The sequence below is a fragment of the Enhydra lutris genome, unplaced genomic scaffold (assembly GCF_002288905.1).
Source record: "Enhydra lutris kenyoni isolate GAN:26980312 unplaced genomic scaffold, ASM228890v2 scaffoldscaffold9, whole genome shotgun sequence".
Classification (NCBI taxonomy): Eukaryota; Metazoa; Chordata; class Mammalia; order Carnivora; family Mustelidae; genus Enhydra; species Enhydra lutris.
The window spans coordinates 74,363,221-74,383,597 of record NW_019154093.1 but is presented as its reverse complement, the minus strand read 5'-3'; the positions used below and the strand labels follow the sequence as shown (position 1 = coordinate 74,383,597).

The 20,377-nt window shown below is 40.4% G+C and overlaps 1 protein-coding gene across 2 annotated transcripts; it reads right to left on the bottom strand.

Moving 5' to 3' along the window:
* Positions 1-12,469: 12,469 nt before the first annotated feature.
* On the bottom strand, positions 12,470-20,089 carry LOC111143483 (RNA binding motif protein 15). Of its 2 annotated transcripts, none has more exons than XM_022497263.1 (2): positions 17,223-20,089; positions 12,470-13,906 (listed from the first exon to the last, which is right to left on the bottom strand). In XM_022497263.1, the coding sequence occupies exons 1-2, from the start codon at positions 20,087-20,089 to the stop codon at positions 13,822-13,824; spliced, it is 2,952 nt and encodes a 983-aa protein (XP_022352971.1). In that variant the 3' UTR covers positions 12,470-13,821. The 2 variants fall into 2 exon arrangements, with proteins under 2 accessions (XP_022352971.1, XP_022352972.1); XM_022497264.1 differs by having other exon boundaries at positions 12,470-13,164; positions 17,224-20,089.
* Positions 20,090-20,377: the final 288 nt, after the last annotated feature.

Below are 20,377 nucleotides of genomic sequence, written 5' to 3'. Positions count from 1 at the left end.
CAAAAAGACTAAAATATTTATCAGTCAAAACAACTACCTTAGGTATTAAGTAAAAATCTGAATGTACTTAATAAAAAATTGACCAAACTCTCAATGGTGCCTTGATAATTCAGCCACTAAAATATGTGGAGATGAAAAACCATTCTCATTAGCTTAAAGAAGTATTAAACGTAGCCACTGGCTGACTAGAACTCTGAAATCTGAATGAGTATCAAAGCCTTTTTGAGTGACTAGTATGGTATACATCCTCCAGAAAGTTATCTTTCCTTATTTGAAGTATTAGAAGTAACCTCTGTTTTCATTATTTTGTTTACTAAATTGTCTATGAAAAATGTATATTGCTATGTAATAAAAAGTAAGAATTGCCAAAAAAGGAGGGGGGGGCAACTGGGTGGTACGGTAGGTTAAGTGCCTGACTCTTGGTTTCAGCTCAAGTCATGATCTCAGGGTTGTGAGACTGCACCGGCTCCCTGCTCAGTGGGGAGCCTGCTTCTCCCTCTGCCTGCGGCTCCCCCTACTTGTGCACTCTCATTCTCTCTCTCTGACAAATAAATGAGATCTTTAAAAAAAAATCCTTTATTTCAAGATCATTTGAATAGTATTCCTGCCCATCCAAACAATATTACTTTTCATTATATCTAATAATCTAAATATATCTAATAATCTAAAATATTCAAGCTTAATGATCTAGATATGTCCTTAGACCTACAAGTTTCAGGGGGACCTAGGCGGCTCAGGTGGTTGGGTGTCTGACTCATGGTTTTGGCTCAGGTCATGATCTTGTGGGATCAAGCCCCACAAGGGATCTTGTGGGATCAAGCCCCATGTTGGGCTCCACGCTTGGCAGGGAATCTGCTTGGGGTTCTCTTCCTCTCCCTCTGTCCCTCAGCTATGCACTCATGCTCTTGCTCTCTCTCTCAAATGGATAATAAAACTTAAAAAAAAGAAAAAAGGAACTACAAGTTTTACATGAAGGTTGAATAAGTAGCTTTTAATGAAAGATAAACTACGTTTTGTTTTTTAAAGATTTTACTTATTTATTTGGCACAGAGAGAGCACAAGCAGGCAGAGGGAGAGGGAGAAGAAGGCTCCCCACTAAGCAGGAAGCCCAACATGGGGCTCATGACCTGAGCAGAAGGTAGATACTCACAGAATAAGCCACCCAGGTACCCCTAAACTATGTTTTTTAAATATAGAATAATTATGTTAACTAGTTAATAATGTTACTCAGACTAAGCAATTACATGTGATTAGAGAGCCCTTCATTTCATTATTTGGGTGATTTTAAGAGGAAGAAAATACCTAGAGTTCTCTGTAACACCAAGCTCCCTTATAATCTCTTTCACAAGACTCTTTCAAACTACTGTTGTTAAAATTAAATAATTAAAATAAATCATTTAAAATTAAGTTAAAAAACTGGACCCCGAGATCATGACCTGAGCTGAAGGCAGAGGCTTAACCCACTGAGCCACCCAGGCACCCCAACAACTTTATTTCAACATCCAATATATACCCAACACTGAGGGAGGCACATTTTATATATTATTTAATCTTCACAACTTTAGAAACAGGTAGCATGATGCCCATCTTACAATGAATAAAGTCAAAGCAATTAAACATCCAGTAACTAGTGAAGTCACAATTCATACAGACTGACAAGAAACCCTACACTGTCACGCCTAGATCACCCTGACTTCTCACCAGCACCACAAGATTATGAAGCTGATTTAACTGGAAGCAGTTATAAATTTGTTCTAACTCAAACTGGCATAAAATTTTATAATATCTAGATTGAAATGAAAAGGAGAATGCAAAGTACTGAAGAACCAGAACAAATTAAAGCAACAAAACACATCTGCTACAGTGCAGTAACAATGTAACTGTAACGATAATTAACTTTTTTTAGGTCTTCCAATATTCACCTAATCTTACCAAAGACAGTAATGCTTGAGTATAGGCCACTTGTAATTAGCTCCTCAGTACTAAAATATTAGTTGTAATGTTTGTAAATTTTAAGCCTTAAAATACACATAAATGTATTTTTGTATTTAGTAGAGCTATGATAATTTGAACATAAAAGTTCAGCATACTTTCTTCTCAGCTACTTGCTGGCTTATATTTGAAACTCCTGGGTGCCTGGGTGGCTCAGTTGGTTGAGCGACTACCTTCGGCTAAGGTCATGATCCCGGGGTCCAGGGATCAAGTCCCACATCAGGCTCCCCAGCTTCTCCCCTCCCTCTGCTTGCCACTCCCCCTGCTTGTGCTCTGTCAAATAAATAAAATCTTTTAAAAAAATTTAAAAAATAAAACAGTCAAAGATACCATTTCTTGCAGCTATTACTCTAAGATGTGCCATACTATCACCAAAACAGAAGGAATTTTCTACATATGTTGATCATGAAGTACTATTTCTGATACTAAAACTCTACCTTTATGGTACCTTTAACTTTTGAAAGTTCCTTCTTACCCATTATCTCATCATCATGTCAAGGCTGTAAGGAAGCTGAATAGGTATTATTATTCCTATTTTATACTTAAGGAACAAAAGCAAATGAAAACCAAGTTATTTGCGGAAAGTTACAAAGCTAGTCTTTAACAGAGCCAATTCTGAAACCCAATTACCAGTGTTGATTAGATCACGGCCCCTGGCTTTCCCTTCTTTAATGATTGTCTAGAAGATTAAAATTTAATAAAAGCAACAACTACACTTAAATGGACTGAGGTGGTAATTTTGTGATATTTTCCAAATAATCTAGGCATATTAATATATGTGATGCTATGCTTGTTTGCAAAAAGTTAGCTTAGTTATGGGGCGCCTGGGTGGCTCAGTGGGTTAAAGCCTCTGCCTTCGGCCCAGGTCATGATCCCAGGGTCCTGGGATCTAGCCCCACATCGGGCTCTCTGCTCAGAGGGAGCCTGCTTCCTCCTCTCTCTCTGCCTGCCTCTCTGCCTACTTGTAATCTCTGTCAAATAAATAAATAAAATCTTAAAAAAAAAAATGTTAGCTTAGTTAATAAACTTGTCCTACTGTAAAATCAGCTTTTTCCATGAGAAAAAACACACCATGTATTAGTATTTGATTTTAGTTATTTTTATGCAAGACAATACAAAACATGGACAGTGGTTTCTCTGAAGACTTGAATACAAAAAAAGCCCAATACTTTTTAAAAACCTTAAGTGTTTCTCTTAACCCAAAAATCAACTTGTAGGAGGCTTTATGTACACATATTTACCTCATTTGCCTACTCATTTCCCACAAATATCATCCAACTGTCTCAGATTTATACCTAAGGTCTTAACATATACACAAACAAAAAATAACAGAAGTGACTGGAATCAACTCTGGAATCAACAAATCAGTTAAAATTCATGTTTTATTTCTGAGAGGTAAGCTGGTATTACCTACAGTCACTGAGACAAATGACAATCATTTCTTTAAAAAAAAGGAAAGAGGAGCCCCTGGGTGGCTCAGTTAAGTGTCTGCCTTTGGCTCAGGTTAGGACCCCAGAGGTCTGGGATTGGAGCTTCACAGCAGAGCCTAGAAGCAATGGGCTCCTTGCTCACTGGGGACTGCTTCTCCCTCTGCCCTGCCTCTGCTCATGCTCCCTCTCCCTCTCTCTCTCAAATAAATAAAATCTTTAAAAAAAATTTTTTTAATTAAAAAAAAAAAAAAGAAAGAAAGAAAAAGGAAGAGCAAAAGAACCTAATCCCTGGTAACATTCCAACAGAAGCTGGGATATTGTGAAATCTCCTTCTACACAAAATAATGATCAATGGTAAGCTAGTGGAGCTTTTCTTTAGGAATGGTAAGCTAGTGGAGCTTTTCTTTAGGGATACAGAGAATAAACTTAGATAGGGTAACCAACTATCTGGTTTGGCTGGAAACAAGAGTTCCTGGGACACAGGACTTCCAGTTTCAAAACCAAAATGAGTTGGCCACCCTTATACTCTGAATGTCTAGATATTTGACAGAGCAAAGCTAAAACCTGAAGTTTTCTTCTAGCAACTGCCCACCCCCCCCAAAAAAGAAGAAAATCACAAATTCAATTCTATTTTTACCTCATTCAAGCCCCGGCGAGCAAACAGAAACAGGCTACACATTAGTAGTTAAGGAAGGGAGGCAGACATTTTTAATGAGAATCCACTTTCAGGCATTATCTGCCCAGGGACTTGGAAGTAATGGAAGACTTCCAGTTTTCACTTCTACTATTTCTACAGAAGTGACAATTTGAGCTGAAGTAAAGCCAAGATGTCCCAACTCTTTGGTTCATGTCAACCAACAGGAATGTTTTAGCAGGAAAGAGAAGTTTGTCAGGACCAAGGAAATGAGAAAATTAAGTGTTAAAGAGCAAGGGCCAGGGGCACCTGGGTGGCTCAGTGGGTTAGGCCGTGGCCTTAGGCCCGGGTCATGATCTCGGGGTTCTGAGATCGAGTCCCATGTCGGGCTCTCTGCTCAGCGGGGAGCCTGCTTCCCTTCCTCTCTCTCTGCCTGCTTCTCTGCCTACTTGCGATCTCTGTCAAATAAATAAATAAAATCTTAAAAAAAAAAAAAAAGAGCAAGGGCCAAATTGTTTTCCTTCCAATATCTCAAAGCTAGTCAGAGTTTAGCATAATTTGCATACATCAACCTATAGACTGGAGTTTATCACACTTGGTTAAACAATTTCAAGACTAAATGCCCCAGCTGTGTAGCATAGCTCTCTGAAGCCAGAGCAGTAAGATGACTCACCAACTGGCAGGTGTCTTAAGGTCTACAAATAATGGATGTCTACCTGGATGAAAACAAATGTATGTGCCCAACAGACGACCTCATCCTGCTTGGCAAAGAGAGGAGAGAAACTAAAAAACTGGTCAGTAGTAAAGTACTTGCTCTATAATGGAAAGAATAGGACTTTGCTCAAAAGAAGAGACTTGTAAATCATGCAGACTTTTAAAATGTCCTCTGTACATATTTTATATTCCAATTTTCACTTACCAGAAAAGTTCAATAGAATAAGATCTAAGAGGATAAAAATCAATTTCATAACCCCCAAATTAGAAATAACTGAAAGTGAGAATTGTCATACTGAGTTCAATTGTTTCAAGAAATGTGAAGTCAGAGTCACAAGAAAAATAAATCCATATTTAAACCCTATTATAGTTAATGACTTGATGTCAGTTTCCACTCAAGTGAAAATTAGTAGTTGATGTTTGAGTTCTAGTTCACCGACGTATTTCCTTATTGAAAACTGACACCATGCCAGTTAATAAGATATGGGTTTATAAATATGGAGTTTAAAAGAAACTTACCCTTTCCCTTTGTGCAGCTCTGACTTCCAACCCAGTTTCTATAGAAACAGGAGGACAAGTGCCAGTGCCAGAAGTCTGCCAATTAGAACTCATCTTTTAGTTGCTGAATAATAAAGTCATATCCCAAAGTCGGCTATACGTTTTTGATTGTCAGTAGTTCCTAAAAAGAAACCCAGGAGGAAAAAAAAGATGTTTAACCAATTATTGTACTTAAACATTCTCCCTCCTTTAAACTTGGCTATTAAAAAAGGTGGAGGAGGTTGATCCAATACCATACATGTTAAAAACATTTTATTAGAGCTTCAGATTATCTCTAAACTTAAGGAGCAGCAAATTTAAGAAAAGGTGTCTTTGAAGGTTCAAAATACCTTTACACCCACACATTGAAGGAAAAAACCACTCATGTATCACAGAAATAAAGTACTGTCAACCACCAAACCTTAAAAGTTGGATGAATTCATTCTTTTCTGTGAAATGTATTTTCAGTAAGATTATAACACTACAAACAAATGAAGTTTGTCAGGAGCAATAAATGATGATATAGGTTAAGTCTCCACTAAAAACAAATATCTCAGGCCGCAGGAGCAATCTATAAATCAGAAATGAACCTAGAAAAGTTTTCTGGAGAAGCTGACTGCCTCTAAAGCAAATGTGCCAATTTAAAAACTAAAACATTGTGGAATGTGAATAATCTTGCTGCATTTCTTCATTTGATATCAACAGGATTGCTTGGTGTTTTAGAGTCATTTATCATGAAAATTTACAAAGTAAAAATCATTCCTGTATCTAAATTGATACACTGCAATTTAGAGTAGTCCCTGATCATTCATACCAGACCACTCTCCTTAATATATGGATCTTAATATTTATTGTGTTTTTTATCACTGATTAATATGAATTAGATTCTTGATTCTTATTGCTATGTGAGGAAAATCAGTTCATTTATGAAGTTACTATCATATTACAATTAAAAACCAAAGCAATTCAAACCCACTCCTCCATCCTGTCTATATCCATCCCCATAGAGAGATCTAAACCTACCTCTACAAAATTTTCTAAAGTACGAGGCAGCTATCAGCAAACAGCATCTCAACTATCCTCAAAAATAACATGTTCTATCTCACAATGAAAAGAGTAGACTAGAACAGAATCGGAAGGAGAGAAAAAAGAAGCATAACAAAATAAGCAAGAACCAATAAGCAAGAGCTAACCAAGACAGGCAACAACAACCCCTCCCCTTGTCTTAGGGACAGAGACCTCTAGTAATTTCCTGGTCACCAGAAGCTCACTACCTAAGAACTCTGTTCCTACTTTTCTTGATGAAGATATTTTCTGAATGCTTTGAAGTAAATGTCACATCCTAATGAACAAATCAGAAAATCTTACCCATGAGGAGTAAGATTCTAATCATCCATTTTTAGCATAGAAAATATTTATGTATCTATAGCTTAAGCACTGCTTCTTAAACTTTCAAGTACATACAAATTACCTGGGGATCTCATTTCACACAATGGGTCCGGGGGAGACCGTATAATTCTATACTTCTAACAAGTTTCCAAGTGATGGTTATGCTACCGGTCTGAGGCGCACACGTTAAAGGGTTAAGGCTACTGAAAGACCAAGCAACATATATATATATATACTGTACTCTGAAAGTTTTTGGTTTTGATTTTCAAACAGTGCTCAAGAGGCTCATTGTGTGTGTTCGTGAGGCTGTTTAAGACCTGTTTCTAGAGCAATGGTTGTCATCCCCAGCTACACATTAGAATCATCTGGGGCACCTCAAACAAAAAAATAATACCAGGGCCTTGGCAAAGTCCCGCTCCACCTAGATCAATTTAAATGAATCTGAGTGATTTGCAGGCACTGGCACTAAAAAGTTCCTCAGGTGATGCTAACGTAGAAGCTAACGTAGCAGGAACCGTGTATGACTATAGCGGAAGCTCTTCTGACAATGGCCTGAAAGCAGAAAGAATAAGAAACGACACGTTGAGGAAATAAGATGTACTCGGAGGAAGACTGCTTTGATGTGAAATCTCAGGGCGGCCGGCAACTCTGAGCCTGAAGAAGAAATACAATCTCTACTATGCTTATTTAAATAAAAGAACACCACTGATCTCTGAACAAGAACATTTTCAGTCTTACAGTGAATAGGAAATGCTAATATATCTTTGGAGGAAATAGTATCTTTGACTTGTCAGCAGCTGAAAGATTTCCTATTTTGAATTACTTATATTGCATCTGTCTTCAATTAATGTAGCTACTTAATTCTTCAAATATTTGGGTAGCTATTATCTGCCAGGCATTATTCTAGATCTTGGGAAAAGTTGAAGAAATTTGTGTTACTTTCCTGAGACAGGTAGTCAAATCTTGATCAAATCACATCACTCTGCCTCCTGGAAACTTTCAATGGCTTTCTATTGCATTCAGCATTTGTCCTTGGCAACTTGGCCCTTACACTTCACTATCTCCCTTCTTCTACCAAAATGTCAGCTCCATGAGAAAAGAGAAACTTGTCTGTTTTCTTCACTAATATACTCCCAAAATCTAGAATAATTCCTGGTACATAACAGATATCTAAATATTTTAAAAATGAATTAATTCTATACTAATTGAAGACAAACCCAGGTTATATAACCCAAAATAGGAAATCCTTCAACCATCTAGAAGTCAAAGATACACTCAACTTCCTAATTCCATTCTGTCTCAATCCTATCAGTAACCAGCTTCAGAGGTGGTATATATAGGTGCCGGTTCATTCATGGAAAACAACTTGCTCGTGTACATACACATACTCATAATCCTAGAATCACTTTCATTTTAACTTAAAAGAGACTGAATTCACAGTATTTTTAGATTAACATCTGAAACCTCAAGGATACCCCAATCAGTTTCTGGTTGTGTATCCCCTACCCAAACTCACAAAACTTTCCTGGTACTCCTTTAGCATTTTATAAACTTTTTAAAGAGTGGCCCTTCTTACAGACTGTTATAAGGCAAAAATCACATACTAAGCTAGATTGAATTCCTTGGAAAAATAATCACACAACTATAAAGGTTACTTAAGTGACAATTTTAAGTGATAAGTTCCCTGGCATTTGCAGTTTCATTGTTTGTTTCTGTAACAGCTCTGAATTTATCTTCTGGAAATACCTCCTCTCCGCCTCAGAGAGAGAACACTACTCTGGCTCTTCTTCTTGGGAATCTTTTCCACACCATCTCCCCTTCCCATGCCTTATATATGACATTACCCCAAAGTTTATATTTCAGCACTCTACTCTCTCTGAGCCAGTGATGCTCAACATGTGGCCAACCACCACAAACTACATCAGAATTACCGGGGATGCTCATAGACCAACAAAGACTCCTGGGCCATGCCAGCCCTAACAAATCCCAGAATGCATGGGGTAGCAGTCAAAGGCCTGAATGTTTCCCAAAAACCACTAGTGCTGATACACTCTGTAGCTGGAAACCCACTGCCCAGAAATTTTCTTAAGTTTGCAGCTTTATCCCATCCCAGCCTCCAGAAAAAACTGAGGTCTGACAGCACAGCAACCAAGAACACTAGGTGAAACAAAGGCCTGGTTACAACTCTGGCTCTATCAGTTCTAGCTGTGAGATTATGGTCTGTAGTGAAACTTAACTGAAACAATGTGTGCACAAGCCTTGGCAGAATGCTTGGCCTAAGTGGGTATTTAATAAACAATGGCTATTATTAGTACTGTCCCTTTCCATCAACCTGCCTCAAACTCATTATGCATCCTCACTTCCCACCTTCCTCAAACTGCCTTGCCTTTCAAGATTCCCTTCCTAGTTCTGTCGAAATGACCGTTTCACACGTTTTCCAGGCTTCAGCCTGCTCAACTTTTCCATTGATCAACAAGCTATTTTGTTATTCATGCTTATCTGCCCAACATCTCAATCCCAATCTCCCTCATCATTCCACACCCTCCTCCAACTAACAAATTATTTGTAAAGTCTTTCTTGACTATCCCAGCTTAAAGGAAACTTTAAGTTCATATGCTCATAGACCCATATCACCTGTAAAAATTCATTAGCAATTAATAAAAAACCGGCCTGTGACATCTCTTACAACGGTCTTAAACTGTGAATTTTCCCCCTGATATTTAACCATTTACTTGTTTATATCTAGTGTCCCCAATGACAGTATAAGTTGCTGACACGGGTAGAGCCTATTTGATACTTTCCATCTATATGCTCAGCACCTTACTTCTTAAGATACAGTCAGCATACAAATGATTATACAGCAATTCTACCTGAGAGCTTAATGTTACAGCATTTGAGTAGAAGCATGTTAAGTAATTTGACCTGAAGGTCAAAATCTCTTCTTGGCTGCTAAGGACAATCTTGTCTGAGGTTTGAAGGAATTCTGTCATTCAATAAATTGCTTAGGAAACCAGAGGGAGATGTAAATGGTGGTCAGATAAGCCATAATCAGATAACCCATTGTAAAAAGAAAAACAGATGCTGCAACCAGCCATAAGCACTAAAATGACTGCCTCAGATAAACAGCTTGTAAACCAGAATGTGACTTAAGCTACAGAAGTGGCAATTTATAGACTCTAAGTTGTATTACTAAAATCCAGGTACTCCCTATTCTCATTTTAATACCACAGCCAGGCTTTTCAAAATAAGCCCAAGTCAATTCAGAGGTTTTCTTGGAATAATTTCCTTTATAGTAGAATCCTATATTTAGACCATATGAAAGATACTGAGAAACCACACAAAGAATTCAAAAAGGCAGGTCCCAACTTATAAAACCAGAACTCTAGATCTAACACTCAGCCCAATTAATAATTTTTCTCTCATGGTATAGCTAGAAATAAAATGATTTCATGAATAGTTTCAAAAGATTGTCATGCTGTGTACCCTACCATTTTGCATGATATGCTTTCATATACAAATAAATGTTCTATTCACAAACTTTTCTTCTTGTTCTTGAGATGAAACCCGAGATCTTAGAAAGATACCAAACATGTAGAAACATGCAGAGTGTCACATAATCTTCCTTAAATCATTACAGTGATTTAAAATACTTGCTTACTAGTTGGAAAAACTACTTAATGGGCTTTCAGTGTGGACTTGCCAGAGAAAGAAAATACATTGGAAATTGACATTTCCAACAGGTATAAAACGTCTGAAGAAATGCAGGTGAGGGGCGCCTGGGTGGCTCAGTGGGTTAAAGCCTCTGCCTTCAGCTCGGGTCATGATCCCAGAGTCCTGGGATCGAGCCCCATATCGGGCTCTCTGCTCGGCGGGGAGCCTGCTTCCCCCTCTCTCTCTGCCTGTCTCTCTGCCTACTTGTGATCTCTGTCTGTCAAATAAATAAATAAAATCTTTAAAAAAAAAAAAAAAGAAATGCAGGTGAGATCATCCAGCAGTTTTAGATGACAGCCAACTCATAAGCAGGTTTTAAAAACTTGTGAATCACACAATGACAAATTGAAAGGCAAAAACACACAACTGCACTTCACCTTTCCCCTTTCGAAAGAGATGAAAAACCAGAATTTTGTGAAAAAGAAACATTCAACATTTCAACCCTATTTAAAAGAAAGGAAACCTAGTTTTATCATACACTAAAAAAGCTGTGCTTATACCAAGTTGCCAAAGCCTCATACCAGATTAATTGGCGGGGTGGGGGGTGGGCGGTGGATTGGAAGGGCTCAGAAGGCTGGTAGGAATAGAGGCACAACAAAAATGGTAAGAGCAGAACAAAAACTAGATTTCTCGTTAACATTGCCGATTCACTTCCCAAAACTGTAGTTGCCTATTTCCATAATTCAATCTCTTTGCAAGCCAAAAAGAAAACTAACCATTTTGGCTAAACGATCATTCCCAGCATGATGGTACTTTTTTTTTTCTGGTGCTATATACTAACCCAGAGGTTTAGAATCAGTGTTTGTAATGGCAACATTTTACAGTAGTAAGTTCTTCTAGAACCATTAAATCACCACAGAGGGTGAAGGCTAGGGTTAATGGAAAATGTCCAAACTGTACAGGACACCAGGCTGTTAAGTCCCAAACCCATGACCAGGATTTTTACACTTTTGGCTCCCACGATACAAAATCTTTTTTCACACGTTAAATTAAAAAAAAATACACATATAAACACCAAGTACAACAGAAGTTCTGGCCCAGAATTTTACAAACACAACACTTTGGTAAGGAGAGGAAGCTAGAGATAGCAGCAGAGTGCCTCAAGACTTCCAATCAGAGAAACAATATCCCCACCAGTAAAAGCCCTCACCCTGTTAACCAAATGCATTTTTGATCTCTAAAAACCCTCTTACCTGTTTACAAGAGTTTATACAGCTGTTTGCCACTGGAACACCACCTTGCAGAGTATAACCGTGCCATCCTTTGTTGATAATCACCTGTTGCCTAAGCATCATCCCGCATGGAGACAGACAGCACTAGGGCTCTTCCATCCGAGGTTAAAATTCAAAACAAGCCCAACAAGCCTGCATTTCAAGGTGGTCTTCGTCTGCAACTAGGTAAGTTTAAAACTGGCAAACAACAGTGGTGTCTGAAGCCAATGGTGCAGCACTGCTGGCTTCCTCTTGAACTCCAGCGTTGTCACTGTGCACCGAAGTCTCCTGCTGCAAACAGGGGAGTTGTTCTCCTGTACTGGGAACAGCTTCCAAAGCTCAGGAGCCCCTGTACAGGATAACGCAGGAACTAAAGGCAAACACTTTCTCCTCCTTAGGGACGCCTCCATTTTTTCCTCACACTCTGTACTACCAACCGAAGTGACCGGGCCTGAGTGTGCGTTCGTACCTACGAAACCGTCACGGTGCATGCACATCCGAGGCATGTGGAACCACAGGTCAAATAAGGCACAGATACCACAGTAACGGTTCTAATTACACACGCTAGCTCTCAGGAACTCTTCATCCATTCAGAACTAAACCCATCACTGCATAACTCTGGTAAGAAGCCCCTGGAGACGGAGGAGCTCCTCAAATGTGTCAGGAAAGGCTTTATTAACATCATCATTAACATTTAAAAAGCAAACGGAGCATTTCTCCTTCTTTTGGCAATTTGGTGCAAATGTTAAGTGCAAGATAAAGCAATTTCAAACTTCTCTTCAAATTAAAAATGAAACTAAGGCCAAACGTGACGGGTGAACAAAATAAATCAAAACTTAAATTTCAGCAACTCCGGCTCTTCAAACCAGCAAAGCCCCCGACTCGTGCACTGTGGTGAGGCTTACGGTGCTTGCCCCGGCTTCTTGTGTGCCAGCAAACAGCACCATTTCCTCATCAAGTTGAGGACTGAGAGGCCAAAGATCCCCTTCGCTGCAAACAAAGGGGGTCACAGTAACACTAGTGATCCTTCAGAATTGACACACCGTGATAGTCAAAATGATGGTCTCCCTGCTTCTTGCTCAAGACATACAAGATCTGAGCAGCAGAAAGTACCCCCTCGGCTGCAAACAAAGGGGTCAAAGGTTTGCCGTCAATTCACTTCCAGGCAGAAAAACATTTTCCTCAAAAGAAACAATTTATTTAGAATAAAACAAAAGCAGCTCAACTGTGAGCGCACGTTTGAGTGACAGCTACTTTTAAGCTGTGTGAGCCATAAAAAGGGTTTTTCTTTACTTTTCCAGAAATCTTGTGTACACAGCACAAAGCAAGAGGTCATTTTTTTTCCACTTAAAACACCGGCATTGGCATCACAATAGCAGATACACAACTTTAAGCTGCCATTTTAGTAAAATGCACAAATACTAAACAGATTAGCTTTCTTCCATCAAGAGGCCCATGTAAACTCCACATAAGCCACAACTTCTCTTCAAAAAGGTCCATTAGAGCTTTGAATTCCATATCTTCAATCCGCAGTTCACCAGTTTTGCTTGCGGGGGGGGAAAAAAAGGTTATTCAGTACAAATGTTTACAATATTAAAAATATATATATTTCCCCTATGCCATTATAGATGAACATAACATTAACAAGACCTTCCTGGATAGTCCAGCTTGACTTCAAAAAGCACCAATAATACCCACTGGCACATACTTTGAATGAATTTACTGTATGAATAGACAAATAACAAGTAGAACAACAGGGTGGATTTTTTTAAGGACTGAAATTAAGCAAAGATCATAGGATTGAAAATACCCTTTATACTCATGTAACTGAGTAAAATATGTCAAAAAAATTCAGAAGGACGTTTATAATCAATTTATGATCAATATATCCTAAATATAACTTAAAAAATTAAACTAAAAAAAGGTGGAGTTTAGTCAAACTTTTACCCCTCTGTTTTCATTCCATAATTTACATGGAACAATCCAGAACTACTCCATTGTAAAAAGGGGTCAAGATACAAAGCCACTTAAAAATCCACCTTCATCTGTGTTACCAAAGACAGCAGCTGTTCTTTTAAGAAAACTCATACGAATAATTGCTAAACAGCCAAAGAACATTTTAGGACTTTTACTTTTCAACTATTTAAATCAAACATAGAAACCTTTTTTATTTAGTCAGACAGTTCACTGTGGTTACCTGAAATCATTTTCTCCCTTTAACCAGCACGTTAACAGGGTCAGCTCCACTTCTCTTGCTCTCATACCTAACTGCCATCTCAAAACCAAACGCCATAGCAGAGACAGAAAAAAAGAAGTCCCGAAATTCTCTCCAAAACTTTTCACATAAAAGGTTATTAAGGCCCTCTTCTCAAAAGGATTTCCTGATTCTGTTACCAGAGTTTTTGGTGAACGGTTCCTATATGAACCCAAACTGCAGTTCAAGCTATACCTGCATAACGAGCAATTTCATGGTCTAAAGAACGTGGATTTCAAATTGTAAAAAAAAAAACAAAACAAATACTGTCAGTGAAAATCTGCTCATAAAATTTTTAAATAAACCAAAACAGTGTTTGACTCTGAAAGCAACACTTACACACCTCACTTTTCCTACTGTATCTCAAATGATCTAACTGAATTAAGGGCCAGAGTATGTTACCTTCAAAATGTGACAAAAGCTTATGCCAGCCAGAGGATGGACATTTTAAGATGTAATCCTTAAAGGGAAAACTCAATCTACAGAGTCCAAGTATACATGTTAAACCAGGAATTTAAATTTTTGTGTAGAAAACGCTTTATAGGAATCCCAGTTAAAACCAACAAAATAATCTTTAAAAGACTGGCTAGGAGCTGAATGATTGTTTAATTTTCCATAAACTTTGAAGTTGTGATCTAAGTCTTAATTAGTTTGATGTTCTTCACCAGTAATACTTAATAAGTCATTAAATGATATACTGCAATTTTCTTTGCATTCATTTCAACAGAGTTCCAGAAAAATCAATTTAGCTAAACAAGTTTTGTTTTTTGTTTTTTTTTTTAAGTAAAAGAAACAAGTGGTTGTTGCAAAGAACATCCAATAATGAGATTATGAAATTCTGGCTAATGAGAATTAGAACCAGATAGCTTTAGACTCTCGCTTTCATTCCATCCTGAAGGCTTAAATAGTTTAACAGTATTATGAACCGGCACAACAGAATGGGCAACACAAATAAGAAATCCACCTGAATGATGGCACTCTGTAGGTAAGCACCAAACTAAACATAATTAGTTATTTCTAATACATACATTTAGAAATGGTATCAAGCCATTGTTTCAAAAACACAGAAGCACAAATTGCCCAGATCTAACAAAAGCCGCCATGTCAGATAAAGATTCAAATAAACAAACATGGAGCAAAAACCACAGTACTCTTCGGTAAGTTGTCACATCAACTTAAAAAAGAAAAAAAAAGAGAGATAAAAAGGAAAGTGGGAAAAACCACATTTTGGATTAGAGTAAAATTAAATGTTATGAACTTCACTCTCTAAAAGAGCAAAATCATCTGTCCAGCCTTCTTATCAAAAGATATTCAAAAGTTAATGGTTAGTGAGATTATTTAAACTGGAAAAATGTATCTAGCCAAACTGTACTTTGACCCCATGTATGCACAGACTGCAAACTTGCGTTAGTTTCTGAAGTGTCTCCTCCATATTAGTGTGCTAAGCACAGCTTTTTAAAAACAAAAAGCAGCAAGTCTTATTTGTAGGATTTCAGATATTTTTCCTACAGGGACACCAAGGACCTTTGTGCTCATTGCCTAGTACCTTCCTTCTGTCAAAATAGCTAATTTTTCCAGTTTAAAAACAAAACAAACAAAAAAACCCCACAAAGACCTCCCAACTTAAAAAGAAATTTATAAATGCATAGTGAAAACCAAAAGGATGACACAGCAGTGATGAGGATTTCATGCTGACATGCATTAGACACCTGTCATAACGGAAAATAAAAAAATTACATGACATTTCCCTGGGTTATTATTGGTGCTATTTCAAAACTACCAGCTTTGATAACAGAAAGAAAACAGTTGAGTTCTGCCAGGCTTTCTATAAGTCATTTTCACAGAATAGAAACATGACCATGATCCAAAAGGTCCTAGAGTTTCTAATCATAATTAAATATCAAGGGCCTTAGCTAAAGTCCTCAGCATATATATATATCAAGGCGGGGGAAATATACTTACTAATGACCTGAGAAACTAGGGGTGAGGACAAGGGGACAGATCAAAGAAACAAGACAAAAAAGAAAATCATCCATTACTGTTATGCAGCAAAAGCCCTTGTTAAGAACCAGAAATTGATATAACCTTCAGCTTTGAAAAAAACTGTGAGGGTGGGTTAAATTATTCTGTATTAATTTCAGGTGTTTGGGAAATAAAACAATAAAAAGTGGTTTTCCTACACTGACATTTCAGTTCTCTGTGGCTGGACACCCATGAAAATATTAAACACAAAATTTCAAAGATATTCAACATTTTCAATAATGTAATGTCATCGCTACTGTTTATATATGAAAATAAAAATACAGGCAAAATTTAAAAAGAGCATGTCAAAGGCATTTCACGATGACTTTAAAAATTTCTGCAATCCAGATATGGCTGATTAATGCCCACTAAAACAAAAGCTGACTTATGAGCCTGCAGACAACTCTTCTTTCTATTATTGAAATCAGAAATTTGCATGGATACAAAAACATTCATCTTTGATGAAAAACACTTAAAAGTTTTGAAATATGCACAATTAAATTAGACCTGTACCTGCTATACCTCTCTGAAAGTCAGTAAAAACACCACCACACACCAATAACTAACCAAAGAATTCTGATTTTAAAAACACCTACTCACTTCTTGCATACTAGCATAAGACATAGATGGTTTGTAACCTACTCCTCAATTTTTTCTGAACAGTTACAGCTACAAACCAAAAGTGCATATACGGGATACAGAACTTAAGAACTAATGATAAAAATGTGTATGTTAAAGCAAACTCCGGGAATAAACCATGTACTTTAAGAGAAATACTCAAATACCTGATTAAAATAATTACATTGCTATACAGTTTACCAGCTTGTACTTTTAAGATTCCTGATCAAATTTCAGCCACACAAATAACATTTCTGGTACAGAAATTATTTACTTACATACCAATCAACCCACTTTTAGGTGTAATATCATCTTTAAAAGTCAGTGGGCTCTTCTCCAAATCCCGACTTTTCAAGAAAATTTTGGGTTTGTAACTCTGAGGATTTTTTTTTTTTTAAGCTCAAGGTTACAAAAGGGAAAAAAAAAACTGAAGAAAAAAGAGGAAAAAAGTTACTCATAAAAGAGTAGGAACTCCTAATTAAAATAAATTCATCTGCCTGCTACCTTCAGGGCATCCCTTTCACTTAAAATAATAGCTAAACTGTCCTGACTTCTATTTTAAAGGTTTATAAAAATATAAAAAAGAAAAAAGCTACAACTAAAACTAATTCAAAAGGAAATTTCATCTGATGCTGTATCCCATTACACATCACAAAACAGGAACCATGTCAAAGTAGTAAATACAAGTTACACATGGACTTTAGGACGCACCACGGACAATGATCATGACCAGGTAATCTTCTTCAGATTTGGCCAGTGCCTTGGCAGGGGAATCCAGGAACTGCTGGGAGAACTCACAGGGTGGGAAAGCATGTAGGACCCCGGTGTTTTCCTTGTCTTTGTTGCCCCCCACAGGGAGGCTTATCACCCCAGCGGCCTGCTTTTGCTTTAAATAGGACACAAGGTTCCTAAGTGGCCTCTGAGTAGAGGTGGCAGTGTCTGATGTGGCTGAGGAAGAGGAGGACCTGCTGTCAGAATTTCCAGGCACAGCCAGAAGAATGGCATAACCATTGGGCCCTGCCACTTTGATGCGTCGAGTTACTTCATCCAACTTGGGCTGGTCCAAACGAAGACGCTGAGTGATCTTGAGCTGGGCTACTTTGCCTCCCGTTGCGCCCTCCACAAGAAGACTACTAGCCACTTGGAGGTCACCCTGCAACAGATGCATGTTGGAAGGAAAGTTGCTGTTCTTCAACAGAAGCATGCCCTGCCAGGCCAAACAGAGTTTGGGAGAGGCTGCAGCTGTCGGGGCTGTCCCACCATCCTGTTTCTGGGAGGGGGACTTTAGCTTTGAGGAAACAGTGCTGGTGCTGGGTGCACTCCCATCAGACCGGTCTTCTTTTTTCAGAGGGCTTTTTCCCTCAGTGGGAGCCGCTGTCCGGTGCTTCCTATCCCGTTCAGCTGATGCAGAGTTTTTACGGTCTCGCTTGTCACCCTGGCTCTTCTCCAAACTACCTCGTCTGTCTCTGACTGGAGAGGGCCTTTCCAAGATAAGAAGACGGGAAGATCGATCATTGTCACTGTTGTAGCGATCCCGGCTACTGCTCAATTCTGGGCTGCGGTCGGGAGAAAGAGCACAGTGACGTTTTCGGGGACGGTCACTCTCAGGAGACCTATCCAGGTGCCGGCCCCCACTCTCCTCAGGCGGCCTTCGCTTCCTAGGCTGGTCTCTGCTGCTGGGAAGATCTCGCTCACCTCTGTCCCGGTCCAAAGACCAGCCATCTCGCCTGCGATCCAAGCTATCCAGTGGCTCATAAGCAGGCACAGCAGTAGCTGCAGTCCGAGTGCTGCGTTCACGGACTGGGGGTGGGGGTGGCACCCAGTCAGAGTCAGGATAAAGGTCTCTGTCACGATCTCTGTATAGTAAGGGTGGTGTCCTATCCCGAGCACCCCTCAAAGGGTCAGGTGCTCGATGTCCAAAAGCATCTGTCACCAATTCATAATGAGTTAAGGGTAGAGGCTGCAAATATTGCTGCTGGTAACGATGTTCTGTATCTGCAAAGTCTACTCTAAGGCGACGATCTGGGCCACCAAGTGGGAAGCCACGCATATGGGTCCAGGCAGCATGAGCTGCATCGAGGCTTTCATATTGGATATATGCCCAACTATCGCCTTTGCGGTAGTCTATAGTGCGAATGGTGCCAAATCGGTCAAACTCTCGTGCCAGGGCAGCAAGAGGCACCCAAGGTCCCAGACCACCTACCCACAGGCGGGTGGTGGGTGTAGCTTTACCGTAACCAATTTTGATAGGATTCCGAATAATAATTTTGCCAGACATTGCCAGTTTGGCCCGGTGAGACATGTCTAGGTTCTCAAATTTGAGAAAGCCATAGGTACTGGTCTGGCCCCGAGAAGGCCTCTTGATGTCTACCTCAGTGATGACTCCAAAGCGGTCAAAAGCCCTTCTTAGATCACTCTCTGTCACAGTGATGTCTAGGTTGCCCAAGAAAAGCGTCCGGTTAGCTCGCTGATCATCCTCGGGAGAGATCTCATCTACTTCTCGGAAAGGAGCAGCACCTGCTCCAGCTCCCACCCTTGGCTCAAGACTGTATGCTGGGCGCACTCTCTCATAGAATGGGTAGTCTCGCTCTCTCTCCAGCTCACGGGGCAATGGTGGCGGAGGTGGTGGGGGCAGGCGGCCAAGAGCCAACTGCTGCAACCGGTAGTCTCTGTATCCCAAGGCTGCGCCACCAGGGGAAAGTGATCTCTGGCCCCCACCTCCTCCAGGGGGGTGCCGGTGTCCACCTACCGAGGCCCCGACCACGCTGGCTGAAGGAGGATAAGTATCTTTGTCTAAAGGCGAGCGGCTGCGGCGCCGGCTCACATACACAGCTTCTATCTTCAGGGGCCGGTCATAGAGCACTAGGCGGCCTCGGGCATGCTTGGCCGCCCGCGCGTCCTCTGGCCGCCGGAAGTTCACAAAGGCTACTCGCTCATCCCCGCTGCCAGAACCCGAGAGATGACTGATTTTGACACTTACATCACCGAAGCGTTTGAACTCGTGAAACAGTCCGTCCTCCACCGCTTCGTCACTCAGCTGGGACCCCAACTCGCTGATCTTCAGTGTCTTGTATTCCCCGCCGTCCCCGCCGCCAGGAGCTGAGGAGGCGGCCCCAGAGGAACGTGACTCCCCGCCTCCACCCCGGGAGCTGCTGCGCGACTCGCCCCCGCCCGAGGAATTTTTGGTGCTTGGGGAGCTGTAACTATGCAAGCGGCTACTGGAGCTGCCCCCGCCAGTGTCATACTCGCGGCTGCCACCTCGGCTGCTGGACTTGTCCAGATGAAGGCTGCGCCGCGACCCGCCGCCGCTGTCGGTCTTTCCGCTGCTACTCCCATTGCTGCCACCAGAGCCCCCTAACTTCTTGCTCCGCTCCCCGCGGGAAGTCGAGTCCTCACCTCCACGGGACCGTTTGGCCTTGACTGGAGAGCGCTCTTTTCCCTTCATTGTTGCGGGTCGTTGGAGGTCGTCTCCGCGGAGATGATTAACCCGCCGGCCCGCGCTCGTTTCACACAGCGGAACCGCACGCCGCCATCTTGGACTCCGCCGCGGCAAAGGATCCCGCCCCGCAGTCCTCATTGGTCAATTAGCTCCTCTCTTCTACAGTCTCATTGGGAAAACGATTTGTCTGTCTTTACATCTCCCCGCGCTCCGGAAAGGCGCCCGCCCAACCACTGTTATTGGGTTCCCAATGCCTTAGTCTGAGTACCTTATTGGTTATATTTGTTGTCCATCTTAACGGTTCCTCGCGCCAGGCCGTGGCTCCGCCCCCCGCACTCTAGGGTCACCTGACCCAAACTCTGGAGGCGTTGATTGGACAAAAAGTCTGCCCTATAACGGTACTTCTAGCGCGGTAAAAGCAGTGAT

What these genes read in the sequence shown, in the direction of transcription:
- LOC111143483 (XM_022497263.1), bottom strand. Translation starts at nt 20,089, where the DNA reads ATGAGGACTGCGGGGCGGGATCCTTTGCCGCGGCGGAGTCCAAGATGG. An exon ending in GTCATGATCATTGTCCGTGG is followed by an intron (nt 13,907 to 17,222) that starts TGCGTCCTAAAG and finishes CTCTGCTATGGC; the next exon opens with GTTTGGTTTTGAGATGGCAG.